Here is a 23,079-nt window from a genome sequence, read left to right as displayed (position 1 = left end):
GATCTCCTGGAGGAGGAAAGGTTCCATTTCCTCAACTTCTGGGAGAATCAGATGGATTCTGCAGACCTCCCTTCTTGGAATATCTCCTCCCGCATCCCCACTTGAAACCTGGGTTTTTCTCTGGCCCCGGGGAAACTCGCTGGGGCCAGACGCACGCGGGCTTTTGTGGACGAGAGAGGGAAAATCAGGGAGGACCCGGTCCTTTAGCAAGTAAAACTTTTATTAAATAAACTTTCAGTTTCTCCAGACCAAAGAGAGGCGTTTGGACATTAAGATGATGGTTGCAGCTTCTCACCTGAAACACACCACAGTGCCAAGGACCTCTCCAGCCAGAAATGCAAACCCAGTCCACCCAAAGTTCCCTGTAAGTTCCTTTCTTGTCTTCCTTTTCTGTGTGTGTGTGTGTGTGTGTGTGTGTGTGTGTGTGGCGATTTGTCTCCAAAAGTCGGTTTGCAAGTTGAAACTTCATGAAATTACTCGTAGCAGAAATAAAGTACATCGTACAAATCACGTAGGTCTTCGATGTGGAGTATAAAAATGGTATTTACAGCCAGTAAACATGGACCAGAAGGACACAACGCCACTGCACGCCAGCACGCTCTCCCAAGCAGGCCTGGCCGGGGCTGGGCAGGTGCCGGGGACGCGGACGAGGCCCCCTCGTGGCCCCTGAGCACACGCTTGCACACGCAGACGCACAGGACACAGGCACGCTAGAGTGTCTCGGAACAATTATCAAACTCTGGAATATCGAAACAAGTTGGTCATAAGATTTTTTTTTTCTTTTCCTTTTTTTTTTTTTTTTTTGCTATGTGGTTTTTTTTTTTTCTTTTTTTTTTTTTTTTTCTGGGTCAGTCAACACATTTTGGTAGAAACAAAAGGGAAGGCTGTTTTTTCTTTACAAATTTTTTTTTTTCTTGAGCTTATGAAGTTCTCTGGTGCCTCATTTGGCAAGAGGCCCCACTGGACGTCCAACGAACTTGACTCTGTGCTTCAAGATGGGTTTTCGCGGTTTGAGTAGCTATACAGAGGCGCCCCACAAGACCTCCCTCCCCGCCCCAACTAGGAAACAAAAATCCACTGTTGTCTGATTTTTTTTCCCCATTTTTTTTTCTCTTTTCTTCTTTGTATCTTCTCAGAAAGACCAAAATTCAAAAAAAAAAATTATTTGTAGAGGTATCTCTGGTAAAGGGGTGCTGGGCCAGAGCGGGTTGGGTTTGTCCAACGCGCGTGGCGATCTTGGTCATGAGATCGTGAACTCCAGGCTGGTGATCCGAAGGCAGGGAGGGCGGCTGCCTGCCCTTGGGAGGGGGCGCGAGGGGCAGGGGGGCTCCCCCGACCCTGTCTGCCCCTGACGGAAAGCTAAGGGCTATTGGTCACATGAGTAAGGCTATGACGGGGGTGGGGGTGGGAGGCCAGGGGGGTCTCTTCTTTGCCTACGTCGGGGAAGGCAGGGCCCTGGGGTGAGGGAGGGGGTAGGGGTTCCAGAAGCTGCAGCTAAGACCAGGGACACTCGAGCTGGCCGAGCCCAAGGGCCTGCGAGAACGTCGGTGGCAGGGGCCCAATGTCCTGGAGGTATATCGCGTTGGCTGATGATTCCCAGTGCTTCTCCGTGCCCTGGTCTGACATGACAGCGGGAGGTGGGGACACACTGGGCTGCCCGGTCATCCTCAGCCCTTCTTATGTCCCTGCTGAGTGACCGGGCCAGGGTCACCTTCTCTTGGATGGAAGGAAGTCGGAAAAGTTTGGTCCCATGATCTATACTCAAAAAATATATATACTGTCTATAGCTCTATATATATATGCATATATATATATATAGGAAAAGTTGTGATTTAATTTGGGGAAGCCACCAAGGGTGGGGGCAGTGAAGCCCTCGGCCCCCAACTCAGGAGCCCCCCTCCCCAGCTGGGGCGGACCACGAAGCCCCCTTCCCACTCCGTGTGGCCCGCAGTAGTGTTTCACATTAGGGAGCGGGCGGGGGGGGGGGGGCAAGGGGAGACGGGAGGGGGTGGGGCTGGTGTCCAAACTTGGTTGTAATTTACGGAAAAGTCCGGGGTCGGTTGGAAGCGGGAGGCCCTCCTGGGGTGGGAAGGCCCCTCACCTGGCGGAGAAGGGAGGGGCGTTAGGGTGCGGTGATGGGGGGGCATGCAGGCCGACGACATCGCCCCCCGCCCGCCCCCTTGCCCTGGCCAGGCTGGGTTCCAGGAACCCCAGGGCCCCTGTCTGCTCAGGTTCAGAGGCCAGCGGTCCGCCTTGGAAAAGGACTGGCCACCGAGGCTGTTTCCTCATCTGGCAACCCCCGGGGGCAAACAGTTGTGTTTATTCTTGTCTCATCTTGTCTCCCCTGCTCCCTGCCACAAAGGCAGTTCTCCCCCAACCCCCGCCCCGTTTCTGGTCATTCACAGCTGTGTCCCCGAGCGCTGTCCCCAAACAGTGCCTAGCGCATAGTAGGTGCTCAGAAAGGATTTGCTGTCCCAGGGTGTTAAAGTGCATGGGTCGCCTGTTAGTTGTCTGATCCCGTGACCTTCGACTCTGCGCGTGCTGATTTGGCAGGGTCTGAAAAGCATGCGCAGCCCCTAACTGAGCATCTACTTCGCGCCAGACCCCAGGCGCGGCGCTTTGATGACGACGGCGCTCATGATTCAAAACAAAACAAAAACAAAATGAAAACAAATGATCAAGAGCTTTCCAGGTGGCGGGTCCTGGGCTCAGCTGGGAAAACACCGCATCCCCGAGCGGATCCTCCCTGCTGCTTCTGGGGAGGCGACTTTCGTGAACCCATTTCACAGATGAGGCTCATCAAGGCTTGTGGTCAGTTATGTTTCCCTACTGGCCCCTTAGGCTCACTGTTCATTCCCCCAAAGAAGGTGCTTAGTTGTTGATAAAGTTGTTCTCTCTGGTGGCAAAATACACTCTTGGGGATTTGTTGGGGGGGGGGGTCTCTTTGGGGGGGGCATGCTGGTGAGCGGGGCAAACATTCCACTTTTTCGCCAGCTCACTGAACGCGGTGACACCAAATGAGGAACTTGGACAGGGGCCCAGCTGGGAGAGTCACAGGACAGGACAGAAGCCCCTCCCTCGCAGCATGCCCCACCCCAGACCAAACCTGGCCTCTCAAGTGAACTTCTGTTCATCCTTCAAAACCTTCTGGAAGGATTCCCCAACCCCCTTCTACCCCGGTTCCACCCTCTGTCCCAGCCCTGATCAAAGGGGGGATTGGAGGGTGACTCTCTAGCTCCGTCCCCACCATCCCAACCTGGGGGCTCCTTGTGGTCTCCAGCGGCATCCCCCCTGGGGGGTGGGGAGGGCATGGAGAACGAGGGGGTGTTTGGCCAAGACGGGGGGGTGGGGGGCGGGGGTGGGGGCGGGTGGGGCCGCCTGGCGGCTCACCTGGGCCAGGCCGCAGCCTCCGGGCGGCTGTGGGCGCGGTCAGTAGGGGTGTCCCGGGTCTTTGGGTCGCTTCAGCTGCACCTTGAGCCTCTTCATGCCGATCTGAAAGCCGTTCATGGCCTGGATGGCGGTCTGCGCGCTGGCCGGGTTGTCAAAGCTCACGAAGCCTGTGGAGACCGGGGCGGAGCCGCGATGGTGGGCCACGTGGGCGTCCTCTGCTGGCTCCAGGGCGGCAGCCCAGGCTTCCCTGGGGTCCTGGGGGCGGGGCGGGGGGTGCGCTGGCAGGGGCAGATGGGGCCGGGGGGGGAGGGCTGGCCAGGCACGCACAGCAGCCCGGGCCCGGTCCTGTCCCCCTCTGCACTTGCTTCTGGGGATGGGACGCTTGCTCCTTACCTGGGGTCTGCTGTGCTGAGACTTCCCGACCGGCGGTGGGGACAGGTGAGGCCGCATCCTCCCTCCCTCCCTGTCCTGAATGCTTGCTTCCATCTAGACCCCGGATGCTAACCGTGTGGCCCCTCCAAGACCACTATCCCTCTGGGGTCCTGACCGTGCATGGGACTCTCTCTCTCTCTCTCTGCAAATGTCCTGGGTCTCTTCTCTCTGTCCTTTTCTCCCTCCCTCTGCCTTTTATCCCTCTTTCTCTATCTCTGTCTTTGTCTCTGACAGTCTCTCTACCCCCGTCTCCCCTGAGGCCATGAGAAACATTCCAGCCTGGGGTTCCTCAAACTTCCACCCCCCAGACCACCCTGCCCTACTCCTGGCCCCTCACCTCTTGGTCCTCGATGGTGTGGAGGCCACAGGGGCTGGGGGGCCCTCTGGGGCGAGGGTCTGCATGCACAAGCATTTGGAGGTGGGGGTCCTTGAGCTCCGTGTAGGAGGCCGGGTGGGAGGTCAGGCGGAGCTGGGGGCAGGGCTGACCAGTCTTGCTGAGGCCCATGGGGAGCCATGGGGGAATGAGGAGTTGGGGAGGGGTGACATCTTATCTATCATCTCCCCTAACACCTGTCCCCCATCATACGGATGAGGAAACTAAGGCTCAGAGAAGGCATAGGACCCCTCACTGTGGAAAGGGACTGAGTGCCCCCCCCCCCCATTTCTGTCTTCCTCCTGGAAGCAGGATGCAGAGGAGGGACCTAGGCACTGGCAGAGGGTCCTTCCTGGTGCGGCTGCTGGGCCACTCTGCCTCTCTTTCCTCCAGGGATAGTGGGGCAAAGCTTCTTTTTTCTTTTTTGGAGATTTTTTATTTTTACATAATCTCTCCACCTGACGTGGGGCTTGAACTCACAACCCCGAGATCAAGAGTCACAGGCTGCAGCTCCTCTGAGCCAGCCAGGCACCTCTGGGGGCAAGTCTTCTATTTTACGGTTGGACACGGAGTATATACAGGAAGTGCTTAATAGGCAACAGTTAGCCTTCTGAATAACACAGGGTGGGATTAAGAGTCCCGAGTTTGGGGTCAAACAGACTGGTTCTAATTTAGGTTCTGTCTCTTTGCTGCTGTGTGAACTTGGCCAAGTTGCAGTGCCTCTCTGAGCCTTAATTTCCTGTGTCCGGGGACAAGGAAGTCCTCCCAAGGCCTTGCACGACGTCCCCTCCCTGCCCTCCCCTCCTCCCTCTCTTCCCCTTGCTCACTCTGCTCCAGCCACATGGGTCTCCCCCTCGCTGTTCCTCCAACATGCCAGACAGGTCCTGCCCCAGGGCCTTTGCATGTGCTGTTCCCTAGAACCCTCTACCCCACATATCCCTTGGCTGGAAAATCTCCTCATTTGCGTCTCAGTTGAAACATCACCCCCTGCAGATCAGTTTCTACTTCCTTACTGATGGCGTTCTGCATTCCATCTATAGCCCCCTGGCCTATGTCCCGCTTTATTTCCAGCTCCTACCCAGAAACCTGTGCTTTTCAACGCCCTCATCGCTGACCACAGGCGGTTATTTAAATTTAGATTTAATTAAACATTCCGTTCTTTGGTTGAACTGCCACACTTAAGGTGGCCGGTAGCCATGTGTGGCTGAGGCTCGGGTGGCAGAGACGCGCAACATTCCCGCCGGTGGAGAATATTCTGTTGGACGGCGCAGCAGGACTGCGAGCTTTTGAGGGCAGGAGCTTTGTTGGTTTCCTTCACTGCCGTGTGTCCGCACCCAGCACGGGGCCTGGCACACCGTAGGTGCTTCATAAGTGCTGACTCTAATTCACAAATGTGATCCCTTTGCACCACACTTGTCTCCTGGCTGACTACGCCCTCCCTGGCCCCTGTTCCTTGGAGTGGGGGACAGGGCGGGCGGGGGCGGGCCGGGGGGGGGGGTGCCTGCAACAGGGACTCACCAAAACATTTGCTCTGGTTGGTGGCCCGATCCATAAACACCTTGGAGGAGATGATATTGCCGAAGGGCAGGAACATCTGCGTCAGCTCCGTGTCTCCAAACTCCTGGGGGAGGTGGTAGATAAACAGGTTACAGCCTTCGGGACCTGCAGGTGGGGGAGAGAAAGACATAAAGCCCCCAAGGAGAGGAGGCGGACCCCCCCGGGGGAGGGGCGCGGGACCGGAGCCCACATCCGGCATCTCCAGCTGTTGGCGGACGGCGCCGTGACGTCAGGAGGGAGGGCGTGGCGATGGCGGGGAGGGGCGCGGCGTGTGCCTACGTTTGCCTGTCTCATCCCACGCTTGGGGCCTGCGAACCTCCGGTGGCCCTCAGGCCCCGGATAATTTACAAAATTCAGCCGGTCCCTCCCCCCAAACCTGAGACAAATCCCTCAATGCCAGACCCTGGATAATCCCCAAATCCCAGACAACCTGAACCCCCCGAAAAACCCCTGAAACTCCAGACCGTTTACAACATGAGATGAATTGGGGGGGGGGGGGTAGACGGACACCCTGTACTAGCTTTGCACTAATTCTGTAAATCTAAAACTGGTTTTAAAATAAAATGTTCATTTTCTTTTTCCCCTACAAGTCCGATGATCACAGAATACAGTACGACAACCAATTCCTGGTCCCAAACCCCAAATATCTAGATGTTTTTCAAAACTTTGGCTAATCCTCCAAACCTTGAATCATCTTCGAAACTCAGACGACACAAAAGTAAAATCAACTAAAATAAAAAAAAGAAAATTCTCTAGTCCCCAGACCCACATATCCCGAGACCGCCAGGTCATTTTAAAATGATACACCAACGGCACAGCCACCTCTCCAAACCATCCCCTCTCCAAATAATCCCCAACGCATGACTCATGTAGAATCTGTAAATAATAATCCAATTAAAAAACCTTCATTGTCTGGAGTCACGAACATTCTCCAAACCTGCCCCTAATCCCAAACCAACAGATGCCCTTCCCCCACAGCCCCCACAAACCAAGGGAGAATCCCCAAACCACCAGAATTCCCTTCACCCCGGAAATGAGCACTCCCCGCCCTGGCAAATGTTAAATCCCAGATGACACATTCACATCCAACCCTTCCTTCCTGATTAGGACCCGAGTTCTACTCATGCTTGTTTTTAAAATACAAGCGTGTTCCAACGTGATCATCGCGACTGACGCGGGTGGCACGGTTTTGACCGTAACACAAATTTCACGTTTGCTCGTGTGCTATCTCATGTCTACGACGTGGGAGGTGAATGCAGAAGCCGCACCCAGCTGAGTGGGACCTCCTGGGAAAACAGTGTGCACACCCCCCACCCCGACACACAGGTGGCTCCAACACCTACCACTTTCTCAGCCCCCAAGCGTGTTGCGAGCCACACGCATCCCCCTCTGGGGATCCGACTCCCCTTCTGACTTCAGACAAGCCTCTTTCTGTCACTTAACAGCACCTCACAGCTGCAGCCCTTCCTGTGTCCACGTCCACGCGTGAACGAACGTGAGGTCTCTTCCAAGAGAAAGTGCCACCTCTATTGTATTTTTTTTAAGCCCGCTAACATGCATACCGCTGTGCTATCATTTCTCTTAGGGTTCTGTCTTTTGTTTTGTTGTGTCACGGACACAGCTTTTGAATGGTGCATCCTGACCCCATTCAAGCAGGAACCTTGTAGATTGTGTTGCGAGGGTCTGCATGCTGGGCAGACTCTCCAGAACCCGCGCTTGGCTGCATCTGAACTAACGTTTACCTCCTCGGCCCAGGGTTGAGGGAAGTTGGAGAAGGGAGACACCCAGGTCCGAGCCATCAGACCTGAGACACCCGGGCCCTCTCTGAAGCTCCCACCGGCCCTCCCTGGGTGGGGGGTGGGGGGGGGGAGGTTATTGAAAGTCATAGCGGAGGTGGAGGCACTGCCAGATCCTCCTGTCTGTGACTTTGACCACAGAGCCCCCTGGAGATAGAAAATCTGGGAACGGGCAGCAGCTGCTGGGCAGAGCTGGGGACCCCTCAGCCTAGGCCTCACCTCCAAAGCTCAGCGCCTGGACCCTGGCAATGCCTCCCCGCTATTCACAGGCCAAGGGCAAGGGAGAAATGGGGCAGGGCCTCAAAGAACTCAGTCTGCGGGACTCCCCTGGCCATGGGAGTGTCTGGGGGCTTTTCTAGCCGGTCACCTCTCCCCCACCCTCACTAGCTGCATGACAAGAGAAAGGGCCTTGGGGGTGCTGAGCCACACTCTGTGCCAGGACGGGCCCCGTCTACTTCCCAGTAGCGCCTCTTGACGCGGATGGCTGCTCCCGCTGCAAGTGAGGAAACTGAGGCACAGGGCAGCGAGGCGCTTTCCTTATGATGTCACAGTCAGAACCGGGTGCATCTTAACCCCGGTTGTCTGACTCCAGAATCCACCTCCTCCCTCCTTCCACTTTGCTGGGGAGGCCTCAGCTCACCCCAGATACCGCATCACCACCGCCCCCCACCACCTCGAAACGAGTGTCCTTTCCAGAAATTCAGAGAACCATCCGTCCCGTCTTGCAGAGGAAGGCTGGTGGGGGTGGGGTGGGAGGAGGGTCACCGCTAGTCCTAGGGGGTCGAAGCTAGCACGGTTCCCACATTCCAGAAGAGGAACCCGGGTCTGTCTGGCCCGCGGGCCGCACTCTTAGAAAGCCGCGGTTCCCTGAGCTCTCGGGGTCCTGGAGGTGGAGGGGGCGGTCAGAGGGCTGGGCTGGCGCCCGGGGGAGGTCGCGGCCCCCTCACCTTCTCGCTGCTGCTGCTGCAGGAGGGGCGGCGGCTGGGGGACGCTGTGCGCGATGGGCGTGATGGCCGCGGTGGGGTACATGGCTGCGGAGACCGGGAGCGAGACACAGGGCGGAGGCAGGTGTAAGGCCGGTGGGCGGGGCGGCTCGAGGCGGGCGGGGGCGGGGCCACGATGGGGTGGGGCCACAGTTGCCTTGGGAGCGGAGAGGGGCGTGCCCACGACGGGGGGGCGGGCCCAGGGAGGGGCCAGGGCACGGGGAAGAATGGGGCGGAGCCACGATTCGACGGCGTGGGGGCAAAGCCTCCTAGCGGGAGGGGGCGTGGCCACAGCCGAGGCCGGGCCTGAAGGAGGGGCCAAGGCCACCGAAGATCCGAGTGGGTGGGGCCAGAGCTTGACCGCAGGGCCACGGCTGAGGGCGGGGCCCTGGCAGGACCCAAGAGGCGGGACCAGAAGCTGCAGGGGGCGGGGCCAAGACCTGGGATTGGGCCGGGGCCAGAAGTAGGAGGCGTGGCTAGGTGCAGGCGGGAAGGCCGAATGAGAGGGCGACCGCCGAGGGGCGGGGCCAGAGGCGGGGTGTGGCTAGGGGCGTGGCTAGGCCTGGCGGGAAAGCCGGGACCCAGGGGCGGGGCCACGCCCGGACTGGGCTGGACTGCCCTCCGTACCTGTGTACTGCTGGACTCCGGAGAAGGCAGGATGGAGGGTCTCGGCCACGGTCGGGCTCTGAGCTGCGGGGCAAACGGAGGGACTGAGTGGGACGGGGGCAGCAGAAGTCTTCCAATTACCCCCCGAAACTTCGGAGCCAAAAGGAGAGCAACATCCGCCCCAGCTTCACCTCCGCATTAACCTTTTACAGGTGTGGCCCCCATTTTACAGGTGGGAAAACTGAGGTTCAGAGAGGTGAAGCAACTGGCACGGGGCCACTCAGATAGATAATGGCGAAGTCGAACAGGACTCCAGAGAGGTTAACCATCACCCCCATCTCTCTGTCCCCATCTGGACCCTTTCCCTCTTCCCTTTTATTCTCTGGATTCTCCAGGACTTCAGGCCTCTGCTCCCCATCACCCCCCACCCCCAACCCTTTCCGTCTCTCGCACCCCCACATGTCACTCATCAGACACCCCTTGGATCCCTCATGTGGCTGTGACCACCCACCACCCAACTGCCCCAGGGCGGGGGCCATGGTGGAGGTAAGGGGAGGGGAGAGGTTGTCCAGACCACTAGAGCTGGTGCCTCCGGGGGGAAATTCAGCCAAAAAGATTCTGCTCGAATGGAGAGAGGCTGCTAGAGGACGGGGTGGTGGTGGGGTGTGCCCCTAAAGGGGTCACACGCACCAATCCCTCTGTATTGATGGAGAAGTTTTGTATCTTGATTGTGGTGGTGGTTACCCAAATCTATACCTGTGATAAAATGGCACAGAATGCCCCCCCAACACACATACAACAAGCGAGTGCACGTACAAAGTGGCACCCTCTGAGTAAGATCTCCAACTCCTGTTGAGTTCATCTTACCCCACCAACGTCAGTTTCCTGGTTTCAACAATGTGCGGCGGTTATGTAAGATGTTAGCATGGTGGGCGGGGGTGGGGGGTTGGGGGGGGGACTGGGTTGGAGGTACCGGGACCTCTCTGTACTATTTTTGAAACTCCCTGTGAGCTCCAATCATTTCAAAGTAAAAATAAGTTCTCCTCAATGGTGGAAACACAGAGACTGCCAGATACTGGCAGATGCTTGCCTGGGGATTGTGGTCTAAGAAAGCGAAAGATGGGGCCCCTGCTTCAAGGCAGGGCCGAGCCTAGCTCAGGGCATGGTTAATACTGAACGAACGAATGAATGAATGAATGAATGAGGCTACTGATGTCTTCCTAAACAGCAATGATTAATAACTAAGATTGGTGGTGCTGCTGTTCTCAGTACAGGTGACACGTTCAGCATTTGATATACTGATTCCACTGTCCGTGCAACCTCACGAGATGTCTGATGTTATCTGCCCCATCTTCCGGGTGAGCAAACTGAGGCCCAGAGACTCACAGAAACCATTTAGGGCCGCCAAACTGGAATCTGCACCCATAAATGCCTGGGTATAAAGTTCCCATGTTTACGCACCCGGCTACAGCCCCCTTCTCTGTGCCCACCGCTCACATCCGTCCAGCTGAGACCGCCTCTGTTTCCCAGGCACCAGGGGGCACAGGAACTCGCGCTTGTCCCGGAGATGCCTTCCCGGCCCCACCCCCTCTCCTCGGCCCCTGGGGGAACCACTCACGTTACCTGGGTAGGGCACGAGGCCATTGGCATACACGGTCTCTAGGGCAGGGTGCCCCCCAGGGAAGGGCACGACACCCGCGAAGCCATTGGTGATGGGAGCCACGAGCCCGGGCACGGCAGTGGAACCAAGCAGCGGGGGCGAGTGCAGTCCTGTGGGGCAGAGGAGCGCGATGGGGAGCCTGAGCCTGGCCCTGGCCCCGGCCCCGCCCTGCCCTGCCCACCATCCGCAGGCCCTGGCGGACTCTCACCAGAGGCAGGGGCGATGGGTGTGGCAGGCAGCCCGTTAAGGCTGACGGCGCCGATCTGCTGGATGTGGCAGGGTGAGAAGGCCACGCCAGGGCTCAGGTAGCTGCCCGACGTGGACAGGACCGTTGTCTGCTGCTGCATGAGCTGGGGGTGGAGAGGGAGTCAGCGTGCACAGTCGGGGTGGCACCTGCCCTGAGGTCATGACGCCCTGGGGGAGGCCTGGCCCTCTGGTAACTGGCGGGGGTGGGGGAGCGGTCAGCCTGGCTATCGTGGCTCAGGCCTCAGTTAGGAATGGTGGGGCTCAGCCTGGGATCGAGGGTCGGTCTAGGATCAGGGTTCAGTCTTCAGGTCAGGGCTGAGTCAGGAATTTGGGCTTGGTCCCGGATCGGGGATCAGCCAACACTGAAGTCAGCCAGGGTCGGGTCTCAGTTGGGAGTCAGCCTGGATTTAGAGGCTCCTCTTGGAGCTAAGCATGGGCTTGTGTCAGTCCAGAGTTGGGGGTTCAGCTTGGGCCTGGGGCTCGGTTCGTGGCTGGAGGGCTCAGCCGGGGCTGGGGCTCAGGAGTCAGCCTGGATCTGGGGACTCGGCCGTGGCCGGGATAGGACCCCGAGTCAGACAGATTGGGCAAGAGACGGGAAGAGGAGCAGAGAGGCAGCGGCCCTCGACAGAACGCAGAGAGAGAGAGAGACTGAGCTGAGCCCCAGAGTGGCCTTGGGAGACAGAGTGCGTCTGCCGGGGTCACTCACGGCCTGGGCGTAGGCACTGTAGGGGCTGAAGGGCAGGGTGAGGGACGGCGTCAGGATGCCCAGCTGGCCCACCATCTGCTGCATGCGCCGGAGCGTCCGCTCCTTGTCCGTGTCGGCAAACTTGACCACCAGGCTGGAGGAGGCACCCTGCAGGGGCGGCGGCGGGCAGGGAGGGAAAGAAGGAGGGAGGTAGCCAGGACTCTGGGTTCCCGGAACCACGACGCCTCAGGGCCTTGGCCGCGCGCGGTGTAGATGCCGGGCGCTCTCGATCCCGCCCACGGGCCCGCCGCCGCGGGACACGCACGTCGCGGCGAGAACAGCTCAGAGCTCGGCTTCCCGGGTCTTGCACTTGACCCTGCGGCCGCCTGTGCGCACAGGTGGGGCCTCTGGGCCCGGGGGGTGGTGTCTGGGGCCCAGGAGAGGACCCGGACTATCAGCCACGCTCTCAAAAGTGGAGAAGCCGACTGCTGGAGAGGAATGACGGGGATCTATAACTGACTCACACCTGAGAACAGGTGAGACACCGACCATCAGAGAGGTTGCCCCCTTTGATGGCGAGCTCACTCCCTGAGACACCTCCTCACCGGTCAGCTCCCTGCAGGAGAAAGCCTCAATGAATCCTGCCACCCTAGGGACTAAAACTGATGCCCAAGTACCCAGAGGGCAAGGGACCGGAAGCTCTGACACCGCCCTGCCCTTCACACCTAGTTTTTTGGGGTTTACTTATTTATTTTGAGAGAGAGAGAGACAGAGACAGAGAGACTGAGTGGGGGAAGGGCAGAGAGAGGGGGACAGAGAATCCCAAGCAGCTCTGTGCTGACAGCACACACATGGGGCTCGAACTCACGAACGCTGGGGTCCGGACCTGAGCCGAAATCAAGAGTCGGATGCTTAACCGACTGAGCCCCCCAGGCGCCCCCCGCACACCCATTTTGAGACCAGCTGAGAGCAGAGTTGGTTCCGGAAGGCCTGTCGTCCCCTGGCAGATTTGGACATTCACGTACAGTGATGGTGGCCCCCGGCGCCTGCTTCCTAGAGGGCAGGGCCACTCCCAGAGCCCGGCTGGTCCTCCCCGGCCTCTCCCTGCGCCAGTCCTGCCCCCTGCCCATCCCCACCCTGGCCCAGGGGACGTGTCCAAATGGCCTTCCCTCCCCTGTCAAAACTCTCCGTGGCTCTCATTGCCCTAAGAAGCCGTGCTCCTCAGCTTTGGACCGCAGCCCCTCCAGCCGCCCCCCTGCTCCTCCGCTGCCCCTCCCATCCGTGTCGTCATCCCCCACGCCCCACACGTCCCCCTGCTGGCCTCGACAAAGCCAAACCACCTCTCGGGATCTCACCCCTCCAGGACACCCTCTTGTACACCCACACGCGTACACACGCACACACACACACACGCATACTCACACACGTGCACACAAATGCCGCCCACGCAGACCTACACGCTCACACACACGCATACACTTGCCCTCACATATTCCTGCAGATGCACACATACGCCCCTGCCCCCCCCCGCGCCCCCCCAGGCACACTCACACATACACACGCATGCACTCAATACACACACGTGCCCCCACCCACGGACGTACTGCACCGTCGACTCGCACAAAAACACCCACTCGACACACTTACACGTGTGCCAGCACACACACTTATCCGCACATCTTCTCACACGCACACAGCTCACGTGCACGTTAACAATCACCCACTGCCAGGCACACACACACGCACTCACACCCACGGGCATGTGCGCACACCCACGTATTCTCTCCCTCGCACACACGTGAACAGGCACACACGCGCTAGTCCACGCGCAGCCCCACACTCACTCGCACGCTCGCGTCCTCGTACGCCCCGCGCGTGCGCAGTCACCCTCGTGTGCGTGCACCCGCCCACGGCGCCATCAGAGACGCGCTCCTCCTCCGCCTGTGCCTCGCGGCCCACCAGCCAGAGGCCGAGGACGGCTGGGACGGTCGCGAGCGTTTCCGTCCCTGTCCCCTCCCCCCTCCCCCCTCCCCCCTGCCCGCCCCAGGGCCCGGGACAGTCCTACTCACCGGCATGGTTTGGCTGCCGTGCAGCGCGTGGATGGCCGCCTGGGCCTCGGTGTGGGAGGAGAACTTCACAAAGGCACAGCCTGCCCCAAGAGAAGGAGGGAGAGTGCGTGAGGGCAACGGGGTCTTTCCGGGGGGGAGGGGGGCAGGGGCCGCAGGAGAGGGGACCGGGAGCCCCGGACGGCCAGTGTCAGACAGGCAGCCGGAAGGCCAGACAGTCAGAACAGAGAGACAAGCAGTCGTGTCCAGACAGACAGCTGGACAATAAAGGATCAGGCAACGAGACAAGCACACAGCCAGCCACAGAGGTCGACGTCAGCCAGTTGGCCGTCCATTCACTCAGAAAGCCAGGCAGCCACACAGCTATTTGTCACACGCACAGTCAGACGGATGTCGCGAAGGGGTGCACAGTCGGGGAGGCAGGCCCTGCCCGCTGGAACAAGGGAAGGGCACGGGCTTCGAGAACACCCGCCAGCCCCTGGCACCATGAGATCCAGAGCTGAAATCAGATATGCAGAGGGATGGTGACAAACCTTCAGACACAGGCACAGAGATACAGTCCTGTGGGTACAGTCAGGCACAGATACATTCAGACCCAGACAGATATGCCCATGTCACCAGAATTAGAGAGATGGGGACAAGAAAGAAAGAAAGAAAGAAAGAAAGAAAGAGAAAGAGAGAAGAAAGAAAGAAAGAAAAGGAAGGAAGGAAGGAAGGAAGGAAGGAAGGAAGGAAGGAAGGAAGGAAGGAAGGAAGGAAGAAAGAAACCAGACAGGGCAGACCCAGCTGGCTAGTCACACAGGACCGAATCAGAAATCGGGCAGACAGATAGCCAGGGACCACCAGACATAGGTAAATTCAGACACACAGTCATAGGAGAGACCACTAGACATAATTCCAGAGAGAGTACTATGGAAGAGCCAGGCAGGTGGGGTGAGACAATGGAATGTTCTGGAATTAGAGAGTGGCAATGGTTGCACAATTTTTTGAATATACTGAAAAGCACTTCACTGTACGTTTTAAAAAGGGGAGTTTTACAGTATATGGATATCAATTTTTTAAAAAAGAGAGAGCGCCAAGCAAATAGGGACCATGGGATACATTCAGTCCTAGAAGAGTAAAAGTTGCAAGAGCCAGAGACAGGCAGGCCGAGAGTTGGTGCCAGACAGATGGACCAAACGGGTAGAATCAGGTAGACAGACAAACACCAAACACCGCCAGACTCATGAAAACCCAGACAGCAATAGTCATTTAGACACTCAGGCATAACGAGTCAGAGACTAAGAGAGGCAGGCGTCCATAGTCACATACAGCCACATGGGCAGACAGGGAAACATCGGAGACCATTAAAGTCTTTCCTGGATGGTACAGCCAGGATCAGGCCGACAGTCCACAGGAAACTGTCCCACAGAGCCAGGTGGACACAGGCAGCGTATCGGGACATGGCACACAGTTAGGACCCCGTGGGACGTGACAGTCCCGGCCACCCAGTCCGCGCCCCCAGACGCCCTGCCCCACTGCCTTCAGGAGTCAGTCCCGGCCCATCAGGTACCTGTAGGCCCCACCCCCAGGAGCTAACCCCGCCCTCCCACGTGCCTGGCCCCGCCCCCAGGAGCCAGTCCCCTGTTCTCAAGTGTCCAGCTCCACCCCCGGGAACCAACCCCGCCCTCTCACGTGCTCTCCTCCACCCCCGCCGCCTGGAGCCAGTCCCACCCCTTCAAGTATCCTGCCCCGCCCCCAGGAGCCAGTCCCGCCCCCCCACGTGCCCGGCCCCGTCCCCGGAGCCAGTCCCGCCCCCTCAAGTGCCCAGCCCCACCTCCTCAAGTGCCCTGCCCCGCCCCCAGGAGCCAGTCCCGCCCTCTCACGTGCCTGGCCCCGCCCCAGGAGCCAACTCCGCCCGCCCACGTGCCCGGCCCCGCCCCCTGAGCCAGTCCCGCCCCCTCAAGTGCTCCGCCCCGCCCCCAGGAGCCAGTCCCGCCCCCTCAGGTGCCCAGCTCCGCCCCCAGGAGCTAGTCCCATCCCCACCTACGCGCCCAGCCTCTCCCCAGGGCCAGTCCCGGCTCGCCCGGTCACCTTTGCTGCTGCCGTCAGGCCCGCGGAGCACGGTGCATTCGTCGATGACCCCAAAGGGCTGGAACAGCCGCAGCACGTCCTCTTCCGACTGCTGCTTGTTCAGCATCCCCACAAACAGCTTCCGGTCCCCTGTGGGCGGAGACACCCCCTCAGCCGAGTCCTGGCCTCCGGGAATTTCTCGGTCCCGCCAACCGAACGGAGGCAGCAGGGCCCGGGGGGAGCACTGCCGGCCCCTGCTCTGCCTGTGCGCGGGAGGACACAGCCACGAGCTTCCCCGCCCCGGGTCTGTCCCCCCTCCCACGTGCGCTGCTCGGGCGCATCTTGGAGCCTCGGCTCACGCAGTGCGCCCCTCCTGGAACGTCCTCCCTTCAGTCCTCAGGGCCACCGCTCACTGCTCCCACCCTCGGGCAAAGATGCTCTCCCTCCTTGCCTTCAGAGCACCCCCACACAGTGCTGGCGTGAGAACTGCCTGGCCTGGGCCCCTGTCTGTCTGTCTGCCACCTAGATTTCCCCGTCGGGGGTGAGCGCCGCTGGCTCCCGCATCCCCAAAAGGAGCCGGGCAGGTGCCTGCCGAATGAGTGAGGGCATGTGTGCGCCCGGGACCGGGTGCCTGGAAGCCCGGAGCCCCCGTCTGGTGGGGTTGGGGTGGGTGCCTGGCTGCAGGCCTGGCTGGGCCGGCGTCTGCCGTATGAGGCACCAGAGTCCTGCTCCCTCCGGTAACTGCGCTGCCCCCCTGTAATCAGGAACATGGCAGCTCCGTCTCCCAGGGATGCCGAGCTGGGTTACTATGGAAACCTGTTCTCTGGCAGCTGTCACTCATGAGGGTGGGAGGGAAGGAGGGACAGACGCGGAGAGACTGAGAGTCAGGGAAAGAAACAGGTGAGAGAGACAGAGAGAGACAGAGAGAGACAGTAAGAGACAAAGCGAGACACAGAGAGAGGAGTACGGAGAGAACCAGAGAGACAAGGAGAGAAAAAGATAAGGAGAGAGAAAGAGGTATGGAGAGGGAGAGAGGGTGAAACAGAGAGAGGAAGAAAGAGGAGAAGAAGAGAGAGGAAGGGGAGGGGGAAGGGGAGGAGGAGAAGGAGGGGAAGGAAGAAGTGAAAGAGGAGGGGGGACGAGGAGGGGGCAGGGAAAGGGGGAGGAGGGGAAGGAGAAGAAGGAGGCAGAGAAGGAGGAGGAAGGGGAGGAGGAGGAGAGGAGAAGGATGGGGAGGGGAGGCGGAGGAGGAAGGGGAGGAGGAGGAAGAGGAGGAGGGGGAGGGGAGGAGGAAGAGGAGGAGGGGGAGGGGAGGAGGAGGGGAAGGAGGGGGGAGGGAAAGGGGGAGGAGGGGAAGGAGGGGAAGGAGGCGGAGAAGGAGGAGGAAGGGGAGGAGGAGGAAGGGGAGGAGGGGGAGGTAAGGAGGAGGAAGAGGAGGAGGGGGAGGGGAGGAGGAGGGGAAGGAGGGGGGAGGGAAAGGGGGAGGAGGAGAAGGAGGCAGAGAAGGAGGAGGAAGGGGAGGAGGAGGAAGAGGAGGAGGAAGAGGAGGAGGAGGGGGAGGAGGGGAGGGGAGGAAGAGGAGGAGAGGGAGGAGAGGAGGGGGAGGAGAAGGGGAGGAGGGGGAGGAGGAGGGGAAGAATTACTAAAAGAGTGAGAGACAAGGGGAGAGATGGAGAAACACAGACCCCCTCTCCAACCCCTGCCCTACACTCGCAGCCAGCTTGGAGAGTGTGAAAACAGGCCCCAACCCAGATGGGCTGTTCCAGGCTCCTACACACACACAGGAGTCCTAACGGCCCTGCCCGGCTCGCCACCCAGTCCACCTGAGATGGGGGGGGGGCGGGGAGGAAACTCTCCAAGAATGACTAGCCCCGATGCCACTGGGGACAGCCGAGCACGCCCCCGTGGGCAGGTCCCCAACACGGTCCAGACCTGCAGCCGGAGAACCCACTCGCCCAGCCTCGAAGGTCAAGCACACACGCTCGAACACGCACAGACACGCGCACCGGCAGGCAGGCACCCCCACCACAGGGGCCGCAGAAACGCGCGTGCACATGTGCACGTGCTCACGCACATCTGTACACAGGCGTGCCAAGGCATGCGTGCTCACACGCCCACGCCCACGCACGGAAAAAAGCGATTCCCCTCAGGGACCCCTTCAGGGATCCCATCCCCTCTGCGTCAGAAGACCCCCAGTTTTGCACCCTAGGGGAGGGGTGTATTTCAAGCTCTAGGGGCCAGCGGCGGGACCCAGCCAGACCCCCTACTCCTGACTCCTGGGCTTGGAAGAGAGGACAGAGCCCCCCTGCTCTCCTGCCCGTACCCTAGCTAGGGGACTCTGCCTCTCCCACCACCATTAGGCGTGTGAGCGGAGAGGTGACGGCTACATCCTCCTGATCAGAGATTCCCCTCCTTCCCCGGCTCCTCCGCCGACCCCCGGCCTGGTGGCCACGGACAGATGACAACTACCTCCGCGGCTTTCACTGTCCGCAGGCTTCACCTGGATCGGCCGCGCCATCTGTGGAGAGAGAGGGGAGGAGGAGGTCAAGGCTGGCAGCGCGGCGTGGCGGGGGGAGGCTACGTCCGAGCCCCGCCGGGCACCCTGCCCCCCTCCCCGGGCTCAGCACCCCACCAGCTTCCAGCAGCAAACCAGCCAAACTCAACGGACACACGGTCCCGGGTACAGGGCTTCACTCATGCTGCCTGGAAAACTCCTACTTTACCTTCAAAACCCAGTAACAATATTTCTTGCTGCAGGAAGCCTCCTTGCCTTCCCAAGTGCTGTATGCTCCTTGGAAAGATGCCCAACTCCTCTGGTCCTGTGTGTGATGTGACCTTGCAGTTTCTCTCATCAAAGACCGGAGTCTATTTCCCCACCCTCTGCATCTGGACTTGGCCTTGTGACTTGCTCTGGCGAGTGGCGTGTGGTGGCGGGGAAGTGGGGGGAGTTCCAAGCCCCGGCCTCGAGAGACTTTGCAGCTTCCTCTTTTGGGACCCGCGCACTGCCAGCTGGACAAGCCGAGGCAGGACAGGAGGACGGGAGACCTCAAGCACTGAGAGGCCCAATGACAGGCTGCCTGTGGGAGGAAGGCGGTCCTCTCCCGGCTCGCCCCGCAAGCCCTGACTGACTGCCACGGCACGAGTGGCCCTGGAGCGACCAGCAGAAGAACCGCCCAGCTGAGCCCCGTCTGTGCTCGCCGACCCGTGGAATCACGACCAAATAAGAGGGTTGGGTTGGTTTGTTACTGAGCACCAGCTGACTGATACCAAGGCAACTCCTTTTAGCCAGCTCTCTGAGCCTTGGCTGGGAGGACTGTCGTACCTGAGTGGGCCCGCTTTCAATGTGGACTCGGTGTTCTGGACCCTCCTGTCCTCCACCTCCAGCACCGAAAATGATGTTCGATGGAAGAAATCCTCCCGTAATCCCCACCCCCAAACTCACCCAGCCATGGGGAGGAGCTAATGTGGATCTCTGAGAACCAACTCAAGGGATGTGGGAAGTGGGTGACATTTGCTTCTCCACTGGTCTGAGAACGGGATCCTCCTCCAAGCCTGGTGCTTCTGGCGAACTCTTACTCATCCTTCAAAACCCCGCTCAAAAGCCCCACGCAGGCAACCCTTCCTCCCTCTGCTTCGGGGCAGCGAGTGCCTGGGTCTTGGGCTCTCCCGGCAGCAGGGAGAACCAGAGAAGCTTGCCGAACTGAACGGACCAGGGGGAGGCGGCCAACACACAACAGCATAGGAGGGCACCAGGCCTGGGGTTGGAACACGTGCCCGTCCCAGACCCCCTCCAAGGTCAGACAGTCCCCATGGCCATTGGGAGAAGGTGCTTGGGGGACGTCAGCCCTCTGGTCACTGTGCAGCTGCCCAGCGAGCTGCAGCTTTCCCCGGGTTTTACAGATGTCAAAACCGAGGCCGGGAGAGGTTGTCTGTCCAAGGTCATGGTGGGTGAGTGAAGGCACTAAGCCTCCCTAGACTTCAACTCTAAGGATCTTTCTACCCGGTCCCGTGAGTAGAGACCCCTCTCCAACGGTGAACCCCCAGATCTCCTTCCCCTTCTCTTAGACCCCGAACTGCCCCACACCCCCAGTCTGAGTCCCCTCCCTCACCCTGCACCCTCTTTCCCTGCGCCCCCTCCCCCTCTCCAGCTTCCCTACCCTCTCTGAGCCCCTCCCCATTCTGCGCGCATATGGGCGGCCTCAATTTGAACTCAGCCTTGGGAGCCCCAGAAGCAGAGAGGCCTTCCAGTGTCCCCAGTTCCTGCCACCCACCCAGCCACATCCTCAGAGGGACCCTGACCACCTGGGAAAGGCTCTCCCTTCCCCCACCATGTCCACACACACACACACACACACACACACACACACACACACACCGGGCCCTCTCCACCTGGGTACCACACCCAGCTAGCTGGAGGCAGGAGGGGAGATTTTGTTCAACCAGATGGGACCAGGTTCTGGGCTGCGGGCAGACTGAGGTTGTGAAGGGAGGTGGGGGGACAGGGGGCACCTGAGCTCCAGCCTCCTGTTCGCCCCCACCCCTCCCACCCCGCCTCCGCTGGCCCTCACCTCCCCCCCCCCCCCCCTGCCGCCCAGCACCTTGGGCAGATGAGGATGGGGTTGCCATGGCAACGCTGATTCACCACACGGAAGCTGGCAATTGTTGTTGCCATGGAAACCGCCTCTTAGGGGCGAGCCCAGCTCCTGCCTTGCACAAAAGAGATATTTAAATATAATCTTCTGGAGATGGATGCGCTGAGGGAGGGAGCGAGGTGGGGGGGCCACGGGGAGGGAACCTGTGCCCATCCCCGCACCCTCCACCCCCGCCCCACTCTCGTGGCCTGGATACCTGCGCCCCATCTCCCCCCCACCCCCCAGCCCGGTTGCGGAGCCTGGGACCTTCCGCCTCCTGGGAGGCCCCTTCCCCCTCCTGGGTCAGCTCGGCGCGGGGCAGCCGCGGGGGTCTGGGTCTGGTCCCGAGAAGCCAGGCGGGCAGTCAGTCCCCTCCTCCCCGGTCCCCCACTCGAAAGCCGAGGCTCTGAGGCCTGGCCGTCCTCACCCCGCGGCCCGCCTTACCCACCGGCCTGGAGACGCGCGCCAGGCTGGCCTCGTGCCGCCGCCCGCCCGGCCCCGGGCGCACAGGCGCGCACACGCCGCACGCACGCACCGGCCCCGCGCCTCGCTCCCGGCGCCCGACGCCCGGCGGGCGCTGACGATCCGCCCGCCAGAGGCCGGGCCCTGACGGCGTTGCCCGCCGGAGCCGGGAGGAGGCGTGCGGGGGGGAGGGGGGGTTGGGGGGGGAGCTGGGTCTCCCCACACCCCTCCTGTCGCCCCTGCCCGCCCATCTGGCTCTGCCCACCTCCTTCCGGCTCCCTCTCTCCATCTGTCCCACCGAGGTCTCTGCCTAGTGCCCTCCCTCCCTCCTCCACCTTCTCTGGCTCCCCATCGCTGCGTCCCTTCCCTCCCCCATCTCGTCCCCCTTTCATTTATTCCACAACATTCCCAGCGTGCCCCATGCCAAGTCAGTCTGCAACCCCAGGGAGGACCCCAGTAATCTGGCCCACCCAAGGGGAGACACAGGCAGACGCGGGCACTCCCAGACCTGAGAGGTCAGGATTGAGCCAGAGCTAGGGATCAATGGCTCCTGGAGACCCCAGAGCTCAGACCAGTGAAGAGCCCAAGGCTACTGGGGCCACACTGGAGATGGAATGGTGCAGTGGGTTTTGAAGTATGAGTAAGAGTTTTGTGGGGGGGGGGGGGGAGACAGTTTCTCATGCTGGAGGAATACCTACACCCCCTGACTCATTCAATCTCCAAACAACTTTATGAGACAGAAACATTCGCATTTTACAGATGGGCAAATCAGAAAGGGAGAGGAGAACGTCAGAAGCAGAGTCTGGGTCGCCTGATGGTTTCCTCAGGGTCCCCTTAGGATCCAGCCAACCCTTCAGCCAAGGGTCCTGTGGGCCGGGGCTCTGGGGGGCGTCTGTGTCTCTGGGGGCGGGGGGGGCATACATCACGTAGCTGAGGTCCAGTCCTTGCTCTGCCCCCAGCTTTTGCTGGGTGACTTCAACCAAGTCGTACATCGTTGAGAAACCAGGGTCCCTGTGTCTGACCTGTGTGTGTTACAGATGGGGAAACTGAGTCCACTGGGGGAGGGACTGCAGGAGGCGCCTCTGGTAGTCGGGCTGGGGCCCCGAAGACGGTCCTTTAGAAGACGTGGGGGCCCGGGAGAGGCCCCAACCGGGTTGTTTCTGGGTAGTATGGAGGAGAAGAAAGCAAGGTGGAGCCCAAGCCACCATTACAGCCTCCCCTTCTCCCGCGGGGGCCCCCGCCAGCCTCTGTCGAACACCCAGAGCAAGCCTCTCTCCTGCTCTAGGCGCTGCTGTGGCTCCCTACTGCCCCGGGAGTCGCATCCTGGCATTCCTCCTCTGCCTTCCTCCTCTGCCTTCCTCCCATGCCCCCGGGACATCACTGCAACTCACCCCCCGCCACACACACCCCACCCTCAGTGCGAACAGGCCCCTCCGAGGCCACCTCTCCCTGAAGGCCACCTCTCCAAGTGCATCTGCTTCAATGCTTTGTCCAGGCATCACCTTGATTGTGGCACATGCCCCAACACACACACACACACACACATTGTCCCTCTTGGGTGACTTCCTAGGGGCAGGGGCTGAGGGGCTGTGCACCCCTTCCCCACCGGAGGCCCGGCCCGGGGTCCCCAAATGGCAAGTGAAATGAAATGAGACAAAACCTATGGCTTCCAGACTCCGCAGAAAGTGAAACCCAGTCCCTGTCCCCGTGGGCAAAGAGCAAGCTGGACCCGTGCTGGGCCCAGCACCCCGTGCGGGGAGTAAGTCAAGAGCTTGTGCCCAGCTGTGTCTACGCTTCAGGGGGAGAAGCCGGGCTGGGGAAGACGAGACTGGCCCAGAGTCCTTCAGGCTTGACTTGTCTGCGACAGTTCGTTCATTCGTTCGTTCGTTCGTTCATTCGTTCATCGCGGATGTGCCAGGCTCCTGTCGCCAGGCTCAGCAGCCGGCAGGTGTCACGCCCAGGGCCCTCAGAACACTTCTGCAGTCCCATCCACAAATGAGGAAACTGAGGCCTGGGAAGGTCAAGCCACCGTGGGGCCCCTTGCGCCTTCTCAGGTTCGGCTTGGCTCTGAGCCAAGTCGTGGGATGTGGGAGGGGGTCTTGCGGGGGGGGGGGGTCACCTCAGAAACCCCTGTGTGCAT

The 23,079-nt window shown here is 60.3% G+C and overlaps 1 protein-coding gene across 6 annotated transcripts in view; it reads right to left on the bottom strand.

The window, feature by feature from the left end:
- Positions 1 to 202: 202 nt before the first annotated feature.
- CELF5 (CUGBP Elav-like family member 5) overlaps positions 203 to 23,079 on the bottom strand; it is a 48,676-nt gene continuing 25,799 nt past the window's right edge. The window contains exons 3-13 of one of the 6 annotated variants that reach the window (XM_023243647.2): positions 18,313 to 18,364; positions 15,868 to 15,996; positions 13,798 to 13,877; positions 11,750 to 11,896; positions 11,006 to 11,147; positions 10,761 to 10,907; positions 9,159 to 9,221; positions 8,496 to 8,579; positions 5,714 to 5,857; positions 3,391 to 3,557; positions 203 to 2,101 (exon numbers count right to left, since the gene is read on the bottom strand). In XM_023243647.2, the coding sequence (XP_023099415.1) occupies positions 3,430 to 3,557; positions 5,714 to 5,857; positions 8,496 to 8,579; positions 9,159 to 9,221; positions 10,761 to 10,907; positions 11,006 to 11,147; positions 11,750 to 11,896; positions 13,798 to 13,877; positions 15,868 to 15,996; positions 18,313 to 18,364 (1,116 nt within the window). In that variant the 3' untranslated portion in view covers positions 203 to 2,101; positions 3,391 to 3,429. Of the gene's footprint in view, positions 2,102 to 3,390; positions 3,558 to 5,713; positions 5,858 to 8,495; positions 8,580 to 9,158; positions 9,222 to 10,760; positions 10,908 to 11,005; positions 11,148 to 11,749; positions 11,897 to 13,797; positions 13,878 to 15,867; positions 15,997 to 18,312; positions 18,365 to 23,079 lie in introns of those variants that run through there. The other 5 variants (XM_023243649.2, XM_023243654.2, XM_023243656.2 and 2 more) reach the window with 5 other exon arrangements.

Source organism: Felis catus, chromosome A2 (genome assembly GCF_018350175.1).
Source record: "Felis catus isolate Fca126 chromosome A2, F.catus_Fca126_mat1.0, whole genome shotgun sequence".
Classification (NCBI taxonomy): domain Eukaryota; kingdom Metazoa; phylum Chordata; class Mammalia; order Carnivora; family Felidae; genus Felis; species Felis catus.
The sequence above is the reverse complement of the archived record's forward strand: the minus strand, read 5'-3'. Positions and strand labels throughout refer to the sequence as shown.